The sequence below is a fragment of the Microplitis demolitor genome, chromosome 1, assembly GCF_026212275.2.
Source record: "Microplitis demolitor isolate Queensland-Clemson2020A chromosome 1, iyMicDemo2.1a, whole genome shotgun sequence".
Taxonomy (NCBI): domain Eukaryota; kingdom Metazoa; phylum Arthropoda; class Insecta; order Hymenoptera; family Braconidae; genus Microplitis; species Microplitis demolitor.
In genome coordinates, this window is record NC_068545.1 from 15,796,980 (window position 1) to 15,813,548 (window position 16,569).

General features: G+C 37.0%; 1 protein-coding gene across 2 annotated transcripts in view; it reads left to right on the forward strand.

Moving 5' to 3' along the window:
- Positions 1–16,569, forward strand: part of LOC103576039 (uncharacterized) — a 74,392-nt gene that overhangs the window by 44,903 nt on the left and 12,920 nt on the right. For both annotated transcript variants that reach the window (XM_014441142.2, XM_014441143.2), the window contains 3 exons: positions 9,868–10,089; positions 10,157–10,266; positions 10,378–10,592. In XM_014441142.2, coding sequence (XP_014296628.1) covers positions 9,868–10,089; positions 10,157–10,266; positions 10,378–10,592 — 547 coding nt within the window. The remainder of the gene's footprint in view (positions 1–9,867; positions 10,090–10,156; positions 10,267–10,377; positions 10,593–16,569) is intronic.

Below are 16,569 nucleotides of genomic sequence, written 5' to 3' on the forward strand. Positions count from 1 at the left end.
CGGTCCTCCAGTACCGGAGTTAATTAAAATTAGAAGTGGGAAAGGTGGATAGAGTAATCAATACACAATGTCGAGTTATTCTTGTAGTTTATTTAATTATTTTACACACACACACACTGCTCACACACCCAGGCACATATACCTGAACGCACATACCCTGTATGTGCTTTCTTAGCACACGTGGATCCCCTGGGTCCCACCGTATAATAAAAAAATCGGAGACAGGCGTCCTGCCCTGACTTCCGTTAACTTTACCTCTTGTCCCGCGCATCAGGCTTGGGGGTGCGACCTTCCTGGCCTCTCTTCCTCGTTCCGGGGTTGATTGGGCGGACGTTGAGCAAGTCTAGGACGTGACTGACCCGCCACGCTTTCCCAGAGGTGTATTCGGCAGTCTAAGGACTGTATGGCTGGCTACCTGCCTTGCCGTTTGACTGCTAGTGATTCGGGCGACCCGCCTCGTGATCACGTCTATTCCTCAATGTCTGGACTCTGAGGAAAGCAATTGCTAACTGTCTCTTCTGGTCGAAAACAGCCCCTTTTATACTGATTCCGGGCCTTCCCTTCCCCTAGGAGATCATCTGATAATTGACGTCAATCGGTGCTTCCTCTTTACCTAATTCGTAAAATTTAAAGGGCCGCTAGCCACTAGCTAGCCTTTTCTACTAATTATATCTATTTTACTCAATATATAGTATATACATGCAGGGTGATACTGAGTCACCAGACAACCGTCGAAATTATTTAAACAAAATCTATCAACACATTGTGACTTTACCCTATCACACGCTGACATACGCATGTGATCGCGTAAGTGTAAATAGTATATTCATTATGATACCAAAGAATTGTAACTGGGTATATTTCAACCTTGCTAAGTCTGGCCTCTCTATTAATTGATCTTAATAAGGGCGCCACTGGAAGATAAGTCTCAGCCTTCCAGAACCGGAGATGTTAATTTTAGAAAAATCAGGGTCGTTGAATTATTTATATGAGTGAGGAAATTGAGGAATTAAAATTTATTTAACACACAATTTATTCAATAGAATTATGAACTTTTATATATTAATTACAATGCTGCCCACTGGGCTACTATATTTACTTATAACTATTTATACCACAATTTAGTCCACCAGACTTTATACTCTTACAATTATGAGTCCCCTGGACTTTTATAAGTTGGTCACCGGCCTGGTCCCCTGGATCTTAATTAAAATAAAACTGGCAACTTGCCAGATCCCCTGGATCTAATTATTTAAAACCAATTTATTGAAATTTTAATCCCCCTCGAATTAGTTTTTTCTCACACACTCACACATACACACACACACGCACAGTTTTATTTGATTCACTAATTGCCCCAAAATTCAATTTATATTTTCCAAATTTTATTTATAATTTTACTGACTCTAGAACCGCGAGAAAAATCAATTATTTAAATTTGAATTATTTAATCTAATCGAATTTTACCCCGTTACAGAATAACTGATGAAGGAATAAAAAATCCGTGAAATAATGATTGACGTACTCTTCGTATAAAATATATCATCGTTCTGTACTTCAATTTTTTTATTTTGGAATTTTTAATCAGAATTGTTAAAAATAGCACTATATTTATATTGATATCTAGTAAAAGATTTAGTTTGTTTTTCACAGAAGTCAATGGAATAAATACTGACTCACGTGAATAGCGACATACACAAGACTGTACATGATCAAGTGTATATATGATTATTTATGATCAACGCTAGAAGTCATTTAATATTAAAAACGAAAGACAAAAAGTCACTGATGATCATGCATTACCATTCATGATCACGCATGACCATGTATCAATAATCCGAATACTCTTGCATCAATCATGAACGTTCATGCAGGGATTGGAAGTAACAACTTATGATTAAGCATGATCATTTCTGACCAAACATGACCAGTGTGTTTGACAATTTCACTACTTTAATTGTGAAAATCATTAATTTGCTAAGTAAATTGTAGCATCAAATTTATTACTGGAATTTAATTAGTGAAATTGTGAAATTCACAAATTAAAAAGTGAATAACAGCTTTACTAGTAGAAATTATGAAAATATCGCTAATTCATTAGTGAAAATCATTGATTTACTAGTGAAAATTATAGTATTAAATTTATTAGTGAGAATTCAATAATTTGTTGTTTAAATACATTGATTATAAAGTGAATATAGCTTCACTAACGTAATTAATGAAATTTTTACTGATTCATGTTAAGAAAGTGGGCATTTGAAAAAAAATCGATTTTTCTCGAAAATCAATATTTCGAAAACCGCTGGACAAAAAAATTGAAAAAAATCATAGAAGTCTTTCTCAATGGGGACTATAACATAAAAAACTATCAAAAAAATCGTAGATGCCAAAGCAGAATCGTGTCCGATTTGGCGTGGAATGCCCCATTTATATATGATATAAATAAGTAATTAGGTGAATGAATGGATATAATACAACGGTGAATCATTACTTTGTAAAAAAAACTTCGTAAGAAAGAAAAAAATTTTTTCTAATAGATCCTGATAATTGTTTAAGAGGGGTCTGAATTTTTTTCTCTATCACACTCAAGTTGACGAACGGTACTATCCTTGTAGCACTTGCGCAGTAAATGGAAACTTTGCCCAAGTTTTTTCTCTTAAACAAATGAACATTTTTGAAAAATGATAATGTAGATTAATGAAATTAACAATGTATGATAATGCAATTAAAAAAGATAATATAATTAAAAAAAGTAATAACAATAGTAATGCAATTTTAAATAATTTAATGATGAATATAATAATAGTAATAAAAAAAATAAATTCTTTTTTATTTGTGTAAAAAATACCTTTTTTTTTTATTTTTATTACTATTATTATGTTCATTCTTAAATTGCTTTGAATTTCATTGCTATTGTTATTACTTTTTTTAATTATATTATCTTTTTTAATTTCATTATTATTATATTTTATCATTATTTGTATTATTATTATTATTATTATTATTATTATTATTATTATTATTATTATTATTATTATTATTATTATTATTATTATTATTATTATTATTATTATTATTATTATTATTATTATTACTATTACTATTACTATTACTATTACTATTACTATTACTATTACTATTACTATTACTATTACTATTACTATTACTATTACTATTACTATTACTATTACTATTACTATTACTATTACTATTACTATTACTATTACTATTACTATTACTATTACTATTACTATTACTATTACTATTACTATTACTATTACTATTACTATTACTATTACTATTACTATTACTATTACTATTACTATTACTATTACTATTACTATTACTATTACTATTACTATTACTATTACTATTACTATTACTATTACTATTACTATTACTATTACTATTACTATTACTATTACTATTACTATTACTATTACTATTACTATTACTATTACTATTACTATTACTATTACTATTACTATTACTATTACTATTACTATTACTATTACTATTACTATTACTATTACTATTACTATTACTATTACTATTACTATTACTATTACTATTACTATTACTATTACTATTACTATTACTATTACTATTACTATTACTATTACTATTACTATTACTATTACTATTACTATTACTATTACTATTACTATTACTATTACTATTACTATTACTATTACTATTACTATTACTATTACTATTACTATTACTATTACTATTACTATTACTATTACTATTACTATTACTATTACTATTACTATTACTATTACTATTACTATTACTATTACTATTACTATTACTATTACTATTACTATTACTATTACTATTACTATTACTATTACTATTACTATTACTATTACTATTACTATTACTATTACTATTACTATTACTATTACTATTACTATTACTATTACTATTACTATTACTATTACTATTACTATTACTATTACTATTACTATTACTATTACTATTACTATTACTATTACTATTACTATTACTATTACTATTACTATTACTATTACTATTACTATTACTATTACTATTACTATTATTATTATTATTATTATTATTATTATTATTATTATTATTATTATTATTATTATTATTATTATTATTGTTATTGTTATTGTTATTATTACTATTATTTTTATTATTAATATTATTATTATATTATTTTAAATTTTATTATTACTATTATTACTGTTATTATTATTTTCAAAATTATTTATTTACTTCGAAATTATTGAATAGATCGCCGCATGGGCATTGTAGGTCATGTGGTTTTGCGAGAGTCAATCACGTCGTAGTCGTCTTGAGCGAGAGGCACAGCCGATATAGGCTCTTTCTCGCACCTTAAGGGTCACATAGTGCTGTTTACACGCACTTACGTGATACTTCAATGACGATCTGGTAGATTGAAAGATCCATCAACATGATCAGGCTTTTTGGGATTATCTATCTTTAATTATATATATTACCCTCCCAAAATTTCTGAGTGCCTCAAAAACATTTTTTGACTTTGTTTTACTAACCATTTTTTACTCGTCTGGCTAACATTAAGTGCTGACTAATTGATCTGGCTTTTTCATAAATCAATTCTTTACATATCTAACTTAAATATATATAAAAATCAAAATGCCTCAAAAACCTTTTTTGAATAAGGAAATTTTCCTTTTTCAAAAATTCAAGGGTTGCCGGGGGACCGCTATCCTCCAGCCAGACCTTAACTATCTTTGTTAGGGGTCTTTCAGAGCCCCTCACAAAATTTTGCTAAGTGCCTCAAGAACCTGCCCAAAATTGCTCATCAGCTCTCGGACTATAATGTTTTATTGTTTTAATGGGAGTCTGTTTTCGTCATCGTGTCGATTGGATTGGCCTCATAGACCGACTTTTATCTGTCCACCGAAATTGTGATTGGTAGGGTTGTGTGAATAGTTCGAACTTACGAATTGTTTGTATCGAATCTAATCGAACTATTCGATTTCAACTGCGAATCGAATTATTCGTAGGTTTTTGAATTATTCGTAAATTTACAAATAATTCTAAAATTATCTCTGGAACGACTTAAAATTGTCATAATTTCTGTAATAATTAAAATTTCTGTCGGCAGTAAATAGAGCTTAGACAAGAATCTATAAAAAATTATTTTTGGTTACTTTAAAAAGTAAGCTTTCTGTTAAATAAAATTTGAATACCTTAAAGCAGAGCAAAATTTTCTCAGTTAGAGTCAAGCAATTTGAAAAGTTACAAATAATTCACAAACTTTCGGATAACTCTAAAATTGACGAATAATTAGAAAAATTACGAATAATTTTAAAAGATTCAAATTATTCGAATAGTTTCGAATTTGAAAAATTTATAATAGTTCAGAAATTCAAATCGAATAGATATATTCGATTTGATTCGACTCAGATTTGCACACCCTAAATGGTTGGTTTTCGTCCGAAATCAACGACAAAATATTTATCGTGTCGATTAATTACACGATATAGGCTTTTGTATGGTGGTGAGAAAGATGGTCCGACTTGGTCAATGCGTAGCAATACGTGAAAGCAAGTACTAAAGTTCCTGAAACGGAAAACAAAATGCTTGTCGTGAGGCAACATATCGGTTGGTGCCAATAAATTAAACTGACGTTTTTAAGTGTTGACGATATCATGAGATGATTTTTTGTTGGTGGGAGTAAGTAACTCACCAGTTAGTCGTATACCAATTCAGCCGGTGTCGTCAGTATGTCTTTTATGCGACGCGTAAGCTGAGTAACACAGCTGGTAATGTATCATACCATGGTTTTTCATGACACAAAAACTCTGATTTTAGTTAACGATAAAGTTGTTCAACGAGACTGTTAGCTTACGGATAATACGGCGTAGTGTGTGTTTTAATCTATTCAGTTTCAATAAAAATTATAAATGATTATAAAATCGATGCAAGATTTCGCCCATTCACGACAGTCTTTATTGATCGGTGATCAGGCGTATCGTTTCGGGACCAACTTAAGTGATCTTTTCATTCCAGGATGAGCGAGCATGTGTAGTGAGTTAAACACTTTTCTTCTCAGTGGTTCTGGAACATATGGTCGCACTGTACTTGAGGCAATGTCATAGTGCAATGCTAAGCCGTTGTAAAAATTTATCCCCCGAGCTGCTCTAAGCATTGATTTCGCTTGAGCAATCAGAGCGCCTATAAGTTTGGAAAGTAGATAGTTCATCAGGGACTGAAAAAGTGGATAATAGTTTGTTTGAAACCCGAAAGATAACAAGTGGAGGAGACCCTTTCCATAGGGTATGAAGAGAAGTTACGTCTCACCACTTATCCATAAGCAACGTGTTGACCAGCGCTGGGAAACTGCTATCACGGAGGGCCTTTCCAAGCCCACTTTGACACAGAGTCTCTTTATTTCCTGAGACGATAGTAGTGTTCGGCCCAAGAGAGGCATGGAATCCTGGTGGCTGTGGTTAGATACCACGCGCATTGAGGATTTTTGATTATACCTCCGGTTAATGTCCATCTTAATCGTTACTCGACTATGTTTTTCGGCTAAGAGTGTCACTTGGGTCGGAAGATGGGGGTGACCTCGCAGCACGTGTATGCCCAAAAGGGCGCAGAAACGGCCTTCGGTGAAACGGATGTGGACTTCGGTCCCGCTACATTAATTAATTGTCAAAATTTACGCGTTTCCATTTCAGCGTTGTTGTTTATTATAATAGCTGCTGAAACTCGACATCTTGGTTTTGTGAATTAACAAGTTCTTTCGATGTAGTGGCAGTAGACACTATTTCGATTTGCAACAATATGTCAGTGACAATCTTGTCATTACCCGACACATGTCTGATGTCAGCCATAAATTGCCGATGAAATTCAATCGGTGGAATTGCTATGGTAATGCTCTCTCCGCACGCTGCTGGAATCCGTGTTAAAGCGGTTTGTGATCGGTGTTAATCGTAATGTACTGACTTTCGAAAATATGCCGGAAATCTCTCACAGCTTCATAGATTGCATGTAATTCTCGATCATAGGTCGACGATTTTCGGATCGATGGCTGTAATTTTCAACTAATGAAGTCCGGGGGCTGCCAGTCATTATTTACACGTTGTTCGAGAAATGGCACTGAACCCAATTTCCAATGCATCAGTAAAAATTGTCTATTCTACGTCGGTTTTTAGGTGCACGAGAAATGTTGCATCAGCGAAAGATCGTTGAGTGACATCGAAGCGTTTCGCAAATCCGCTGTCCAGTTGACAGGATGCGATCCTTTGATTTTCGGCCCTTCCAGTACTTTATGTAACGGTGCCCAAATTTCCGAAACGTTTTTCATGAACTTTCTGTCGAAATTGATTGTGCCTAGAAATCCACGAAGAACTTTAACTGGTTTTGAAGGCTTAAGATTACCGATAGGCCTCAACTTTTTCCATCGATGGTGTAATGCCGTGTTTATTAATTGAATAACCAAGAGATTTGACCTCAATTTTGCCTTGCTGGCACTTTAAAACGTTTATCACTAGTCCATAATCATAGAGAATACGTCAAACGGAGTGATAATGGCCACAATCGACGACCGAAAAGCTTCGTTTTCCATGTAAATAGGTGGCAAAATCATTAACGTACTGCAACGCGTATTTATCAACTAGGTATAATGGCGAAGATCAGCTACTCTGTGAAGGCTGACAAATGCGTTGGCCAATCATTTTTCGGAACTCTTTCTGAGTAATTTTCTATTTCTTGGACAATAGGTCGTGGGCTTTGCAGGAAACGGGTAGACCAGGTGTTGTACGAATATGGTGCACCGTTGAGTGTTTCCTCTTTTTATTGTTGGACGGATCAGGCCGTGTGATGTCGGTGAACGCACATAGTAGTTTATCATGGACGGAATCACCGTTTACAGCCTTGATTTTATCCAATGTTGTTGCTAGGAAATAATTAGATAATGTCAAACCAGTAATGCCGTCACGTAAATATTTGCGTTCAAAGGCATACAGCTGATAACCTATGGGTGTTGTTTGCGATTTCATCAAGCCACGAGGAAAAACAGTTAAATCAGAGCCATTGTTTATTGAATGAGTGCATTAATTTTTTTCAATGATTTTTTTTAAGAAATTATTATTTAAATGCAAAAAAGTAAAGAGCGTAATTAAATAAAAATGTCGAAAAATTTTCAAGACATAATTTAGAGAAGTCATAAATGGTCTACAAAAAAAGTCCCATGACATTTTGTTATAAGTTCAATAGTTCGCCAAAAAAGTCAAATAATATCGAAATTTATTGTACTTTTAACTTTAACTAAAAAACACTTATGAACGGGTAGATTTATCAAAAAATGATAAGACCTTTTTTGTAGAATGTTCAATTTCCTACAAAAATGTGTGCTATTATATTCAATCTATTGATCTGTTAACGTGTAAAAACACTCCAAGTTGAAACAAAATTTCCTGTGTTATTTAAATGGGAAATGAAATTTTTCAATGAGCTAAGTTTGAAATCAAGATGGAATTTTTTTTTTCTTTCGCGAATTTTTTTTTCGTGGTAAACTATGATTTATTCCACAGGCACTTAAAAAAAATCTGAAAAGCGGTTGGACCCTGGGGGCGAAATTCCCAGCTATTTTCGAGCTCAGAGAGCTTAAAAACGTCATTATTGATAAACTTTTGAGCTCTTCGAGCTCCAAAAACAGCTGGACTGAAATCATACATTTCGCTCAAAAAAGTAACTTTTATCCAACGATCTTTGGAAAAATTGACCGATGTTTTGAACTTGTTCGAACTTTGGAAGCTTGTAACTTTTTTGTATTGTAGTTACGAGCATGGCTATTATGGACATTTTTGTAGGGAATCAGGTTTCCTATGAGGGTATGAAAGTCAAAATCGGAAAAAAAATTTTTTCTTTGATTTTTCCTCGAAAAACTGAAGAATAATTTTTTTACGTGTATTTTAAATGGGAAAATGAACATTTAAACCACCAGCTCCATTTTCGAGATATCGAGGTTAGGAGAATTTTTTTTTAGTTTCTGAAAAAACTCTTGAGACTATGAGACCTAAAAAAAAAATCTGGGCGTTGGTTGACCCTGCTTGCCGAAAGCCCCAAAACTTCCCGCTGTTTTCGACCTCAAGGAGTTCGAAAACATTAGTGTAGATATATCTTTGAGCTCTTCGAGCTCGAAAATGCTATTACATGCGGTTTTTTTAATGATCTTTTCAAGCTCTAACGTTTTACGTAACGTAAGTTACGTTTTATGCTGAAGTTTAAAATTTTAAAATCAAGATTTAAATAAGTTTTGACTCATATCAGAAACAATAAAATATGAAATATCCGAGAGAAATATTCAACACACACACACACACGCGCACACACACACACACGCACACACACACACTCGGCCATCATTCTGAAAATTGTCAGAATAGCTTTCTACGACCTCAAAACGTCGACATCTGATGAAAACTCGACTTTCGAAAATCGGGGTGAAACCAATAACTTCCCGAATTTTTGAAAATTTACAATTTTCTTAGCAGGAAGTTAAAAAAAAAAATTTAGTTTTGACACACCCGCAACATATTATAAGGATGTGAAACTGATGTTTCAAAATATTTGAATAACTAGAAAACAAATGCCTTCTTCTCTTGTTTTATAGATACGCAACTAAAGTCAGTCAGTCTTATATTGACAACTAAACAGCAAACATCTGTATTCAATATACTATATCTCTCTCTTGCTTTCTATTAATACTGTTAATTGTGGTGTTGTTATTTCTAATATAAGTGTGTTATTATTATAGTGTATGAGTGATATTAATTGAAGATGCCAGTTACTGCAACATATACAATCATTAAATTATGTTATTTTTTTTTTTCATAGTAAAGAAATCAGTACTCCGACTAATAAGCCAGAACCAATTGCACTGTATTGCGAACACTTATAACAGAATTCATACTCAGTATGATTGCTCATCCCGGGACGATCCTCTGTTGACCTCAAATTTCGTTTTTCCTTATCCAATAATTAAATGTACAAATCACTTTAAGCGAATTTATATTGAATCGGATGATGAAATAAAATCAGTAATTACTGATGTTGAAGGTGTGTTTAAATACAGTTTTGTGAATTTCATTAAATAAAATAATTTTAGCCAAGCTAAATATTCCAGACGATGAAACGGGAGAAAACGTCAGTTATCAATGTGTATTACCAATGGACGTACACGGATCAGGATATGTACGAATGCAAATGATTAGCAATAACAAGGCAGAAAAATTAGTAATGTTTTTATTTTCATACTGATCTATTTATATATTTTGTCGCATACTTTAATCGCTAATTGTTAAATGTATGCAAATATCGTTAAAATTGATCATGTTTTCATTTTAGATGCTGCCATATGTATCAATAAATCAATTTAGTTTTGACATTGAAACGTTTTCACATCATATTGCTGAATGGATATGCAAAAAGTTTAAAAAGAAATATTGGCACTGCATTGACTATGACATTGAAATAGTAGAAGTGTGTGCGATAAGCGGTGACATTATTTGCATGCTTATGATGAAAATTGAAGCTGATGAAAATTACATAAAAACTATCGGGTAAAAGGATTTTTAGTTTAACTAATTATATCTCATTCTTTTTCCTACTTTTAATTCATCAGGAGTTTGTGATCAACAACAGAAATACCAATCAAAAATCGCGTGAATAGCCTGATGTTAATATGTGATGATCGTAAGCAGATTCACGTGAAAAAAATCATGTGTTGTATGTATGTATGTATGCATGTTTTTTTTTTCTCCGGGAGTAGAGGATGCTCGCATCCTCAAGTGAACCCTCAGATACCAGCAACACCGGGACTCCTTAGGCTTTACTTCAGTGTGTGTTGTTTTGCTTTTTGGAAGAAGAATTCCTTCTTATCTTGCCCTTTACCTTACGTCTACCGTCCTCATAGAGATTAGGAGTTCAGGCAGTGGCACTTCTTATCTAGTTTTTACCTTCCTCGGAGTCTTAATGTAGGTTACTTCCTGTATCTGCCAGCTTTCGTTCCTCATTTGTCCGTTTCATGGTTTGGAAGTTCTGCATAGATGTCCGCTCTTTCTCTTATCAGGAGATCTATTGGCGGAATGCCTGCTATTACTTGTGCTGCAAGTATCGAAATTGTTCTGTATGCTGAGATCACTCTAATTATGCTCATTCTCTGAGCCGATGTTACCATTCTCCGTAGGTTTGACTTTGCCATGGCTTCTGAACATACTTTTGATCCATAATGTATTGTGGAGTGCACCACGTTATTCAGTAATTTCCTTGTTTGGGAATTAGGACCTGTCGCATTCATCATTACTCTGGTCAGGGATGCTACAACCTTACTGGCCTTAGACGAACATTGTGCTACATGCTCTTTATAGGTAAGCCTGCAATCTAGTTGCACCCCGAGGTATCTCAGCGATTTTTGTAGGGCAATATCGCAGCCTTCTAGGTGGAATTCCGGAAGCTTATAACTGCGTCTGTCTGTGACGAGGATCGCTTTGGTCTTGTTTACTGCCAGAGATAACCCATTCTCTTTAATTCACTAGCTTGCCCAACGTAGACTATGATTAAGCTGTGTTTCTAGTGTCGCTGTAGTGTCAGAAAACAACACTAGCGCTATATCATCAGTGAATCCTACTATAAGAGTATCTTCAGGTAATGGGATTTCAATGAGCTCATCATACATTAGGTTCCATAGAAAAGGGCTAAGTACCGAGCCCTGGGGAACTCCTGCAGTGACCCTGTATTTCTGCAGTCCATCATCAGTATCATAGAACAAGACCCGTTCTGTCAGATAGCTGTCGATTGATTGTATCAGGTGCGGTAGAAATTTTTTTTTCGCCATAGCCACAAGGATCTTATCCCATCGGGCTGTGTTAAAAGCATTATGTATATCTAGCGTTACTACTGCGCTGTAACCTTTTTTTCTCTTCGTGCCTTGCTTAGCTTTTTCCGCAATATCTACCACGGCTTTAATTCCATCGATAGTCGATTTACCCTTGGTAAAACCAAATTGTCTGGACGAAAGTTCATCTACGTTTTTGAGATGTTCCTCCATTCTGGCCAGCAGTAGCTTCTCAAGTAGCTTTCCTATTACGTCCAAGATGCTGAGAGGTCTGTACGATGACGGGTCATCAGGTGGTTTGTTTGGCTTCGGAATAAGAACCAAGCGTTGTCTCTTCCATGGTGTTGGGAACTCCCCTTTGCTAAGGCAAGCATTAAAGGTCTCTAGTAGTTGCTGTGGCCAAATTTCCACTACGGTTTTTAATATGTCACCAGGGATATTATCTAACCCGGGTGACTTACGTGGTGGCAGTCTTTTGGCAGCATTCTGCAGTTCTGAGAGGCTGAATAGGGCTGGCATATCTTCTTCATGACGCATCTGTGGTCGGGATTGATGCTGAGGAAAGAGTGTGCCCCCGATAACAGCCATACGTTCTAGCTTGCCAAGTCCTGGCGTCGGTTGGCTGTTCTTCAGCTTATTAGTTACTATCTTGTATGGGAGTCCCTAGGAGTCATCGTCGATTGCTTTACAGAGATTTTTCCAGCACTCTCTTTTGCTTCGGCCAATTTCTGCCTTCAGAATTTTCTTTGTTTCTTTATATTCTAGTTTAGCTTGTGCGGTGTCCTTCTTCCTTTTAATTCTTTGCATCTTCCTTCTAGCTTTTCTTCAGGATTGCCTGAGTCTGCTAGCTGGGCTAGTTTACCAGTTTGGCTTTTAGCCGTCAGGGTCTTTTTGAATGCTCCTTCATCCAGCTTCCGAAGTATCCAACCTCTTGCTTGCGATGGTTTTGTAAAGGGCTCCTTGCCGCAGGTTAGTGCTATCTTGAACTCGATGTACTGATGGTCACTAAGTGTGTAGTCTTCTAAGACTTTGCAATCCGATGTATACCGAGAAAGTCCTGGTGAAGCAAATGTTACGTCTATAATGGTTCCCGTCATGCCTCTTCTAAAGGTATTTGAGATACCTTCGTTGAGGGCCGTGTATCCAAGAGATGCTACCATTTCAGCCAAATGACTTCCTTTACGGTCTGTACTTCTTGATCGCCACACTGGTGATTTAGCATTAAAATCCCCCGCAACGATGATTCTGGCCAAAGTAGCTGCCCTGATATTATCCTCAAGGTCATCGATCAGCTGCTCAAAGGCTTTCACTGATAGACTAGGTGGGTAATAGCAGCTGTAGAATCTGGTTCCTAGTATTGCAGCTCACACATAATAAGGTTTAGTAACCTCAGCCGCTTTTTTAGTAGAGTCTTCCGAATATTTCCCGGAATTTGCCTTTTTATAGTGTTCGCAGACAAATAGAATATCTACTTGCTTTTCGACAGATATCTGCATTAGCAGGTTTTGAGCTGCGTGTCCTCTGCCTAGATTGATCTGTAGGCAGTTAATCATCTCCGCATTTTCATAACCTCAGCCTTGTAAGACTGACATTTCGAGCTCTCTAATATATGGTTTGCCCCTCCTTCTGCCTTATTGTCGCTACAGATAACACAGTGGTAACTATTCTTGCAGTTTGCTACTTTATGTCCCTCTATTCCACAGAGCCTACACTTTTGCGACGTCTCTTCCCCTGTGCACAGGCTAGATGTGTGGCCAAAGCCTAGACATCGGAAACAACGCTTAACTATCGGTTTTTCTCTTGCCCGGCATAATACACAGCCTATTTGTATTTTCCCTGCTTTGGTGACGGTATCGGCTGTCTCGATAGAGGTAAGCACAATAGCCTTCAGTGTGCGGTCTAAGTTTTCACGTAGTGATTTGACTGGTCTGGTCCGAGCGTGCGTGGCTTGATAGATCACAGATTCCTTCTAGAATTTCTGCCTTGGTTGTAGCAATGTCCAACTCGAAGATTTCCAATATAACTCTGCGTTCCACTGTCCGTACCTATCCTTCATCTCCTATGGCCTCTGCTACGGCTTCTTTAAATTCGTAAATATTGCCAAAGCCTTGCTTAACTTCCATCAGGAGCCCTCCAGCTCGTGTGGTCGTATACCGCTTATCTGGATCCCGCATTTTTGTGGGTCTATGTTAGATCTGATCTTACGTAAGGCATCGGCATACGACTCTTTGTTTCTCAGCTTCACCGCTACAGCTTCCGGCTTTCATTGCTTTCTATATTGCTTTTTCCGAGTATTCATTGACCCAGAGTAGTCATCGACTCAGAGTTCCTGACTTTCCGTTTTTTCTCATTCAGAGCTTCGGGTGGGCTTGAGACCCTTCTTTTCTTTGGGTCTTGGTTACTATTGACAAGAAACGCATCGAGTTTGTTTTTCCCACGTGGTATTTTATCCGGCGTTGTACCAGCTCGGCCACTGGGGTAGACGCGAAGTGGTCTATTTCATTTAGTAGTTTGAGTGCTGGCTTCTTTCTATACCTTTTCCGTAGGTGTCGCCACCTTGCACACGTTTTCGTTCCTTAACCGCGTCTCAATTCGCTCAGGAAAGTGGTCAAGGTCTTGGTGGAATACGTTCCTTGCCTTTGTCAAAGCCTCCCAAATCAAGCTTCTAAAATCAGTCAACTGTTGTATATACACTGTAGCATCCTTAATGGCATCACAGATAGTTTTGTAGACATTTCTCGAGTTTTTCACAATGGTGTCTATACGCTTGCCGAGCTTCGCAACAGTAGCGGCCTCTTTGGCCTCAAGCTTCTGAATTTCCTGCATGTATTCTACGTTCTGCATGTCAGTCGAGATGCTGCTGGGCTGCTTATCGCAGATCCCGCTTTCATCACTTGATGCGATGACGTTAACTTGTCCCTTGGCCAAGTGACCCACCAAGGGCGTCAAACAGTCGCTTAATATCGACGCCGAGTGGCCTGTTAAATCACCACTCAGCGCCGCGGCTGGGGTATCCCTCCCCTGCTCCGTAAATTGAATACTGTTACTTGCGCTATTCATGATCTTAGTTAGTGTTGAAGGTAGAAATGGAAAAGGTAGAGTTGGTCAAGAGAGACCAGACAGGAAAGAAAAGAAGATTACGCCCCAGGCAAGGTGAAGCATGGCGTAAATCTAGCTAGGGACCCTAGGATCGCCAGTTCCTGTACCCACAAGGTGTGAGCCCCTAAGGGTTGTATGTATGCATTTTTTTTTTGGGTTGGGGGGGGGGGGGGAGGAAAAATCTTCAAAAGACACCGACGGGTGTAAGTTGAAGATGATGGTTGGTAGTGTGAGATTTTTACTCAATAAAAAACCTCCTCTTCTCGTTCCCTGCGTAAAGCAGGGAAGACTGGGTTGGAACCGCGTTAGCATTACTTCAACCCAGTCCGCGTTGAGTCACATGACGCTTGCTCAAGGTCTTACTGGTCCCTTTCAGCGATTTTCACTCTTAAAAAGCGCTGCGCATACGCTGTGATCTTGACCCAGTTTTCTTCGCTTTGTAGCATGATGTTTATGAGGCTTTGCGGTTTTAGGGCTTTTCCCAGGGACGTTTCTGTGTCGTCCCTTAAATTTTTCCAGGGCGTGCACTTGAAGAAGGTGTGCTCGACATCATCGGCTTCATCCGGACAGTATTTGCACGTTAAGGCGTGCTGTCCATCTGCCCTTGACTGATGTCTCCCATCTACCCTACCATTTTTCCAAGGTTTCTTTTCTTACTTTAGATCTTGCTTCTCTTGGGTCGCAACCATTAGTTTTCAGGTCGTAAAGCTTGGCTCTTTCAGTCGGCAGTAGGTCTATAGGCGGAGCTTCGGCTATGACAAGCACCGCGTCTTCGGAGACTGTGCGGTAGGCACAAGCTACTCTAAGGGCTCCTCACCGCTGCACTGCTGCCATTTTTTGCGATACGTCTTTCGTTCCAATGTTTGTGCTCATATTTCAGCTCCATATAGCAGCACTGAGTGGACCACTTCCAGGAGAGCTCTCCGCTTTTTGGCACACGAGCCGATCATATTTGTCATAATTCTGGATAGGCTAGATACGGTCTTGCTAGCCTTTGCACACGTGCGTTCTAAGTGCTCGCGAAATGTCAGTTTTGCGTCTAAGTGAACGCCCAAAAAGCGGACTGACTTTCTAAACGTTAGCGTCAGACCGTCGACGGTCGTGCTAAACGGTTCAGGGAACCATTTTTGGCGTGTTAATACTACCATCTCCGTTTTCTGTTTGGCTAGCTTCAGATGGTGCTGATCTAGCCAGGGCGCGACCGCATCGATGGTGAAATTGACCAGTACCTTGGCCTCCTCAACGCTGTCTGCGACAATAGTAGCTGCGATATGATCCGCAAACGCTGTGAGCCTGTCGGGGTAAAGGAATACCGAGCAGCTCATCATAGTCGGTGTTCCAAAGGTCAGGTCCCATCACGGAGCCCTGTGGTACACCAGCTGTTATCTTGTGGCTCTCTGTTCCTTCGGTGGTTTCCACGATGAGTGTTCGATGGTCCAGATAGCTGTCTACCATGGTCAAGATATCACTTTTAACCTGAAATCTTTTCCCCAACGCTTTAAGGATATCCTCCCAGGATGCGCTGTTGAAGGCGTTCTTTACGTCCAGTGCGAGGAGTATACAAACTTTCCTAGACTTTAGGCTGCCCACCCACGACCTTGTTG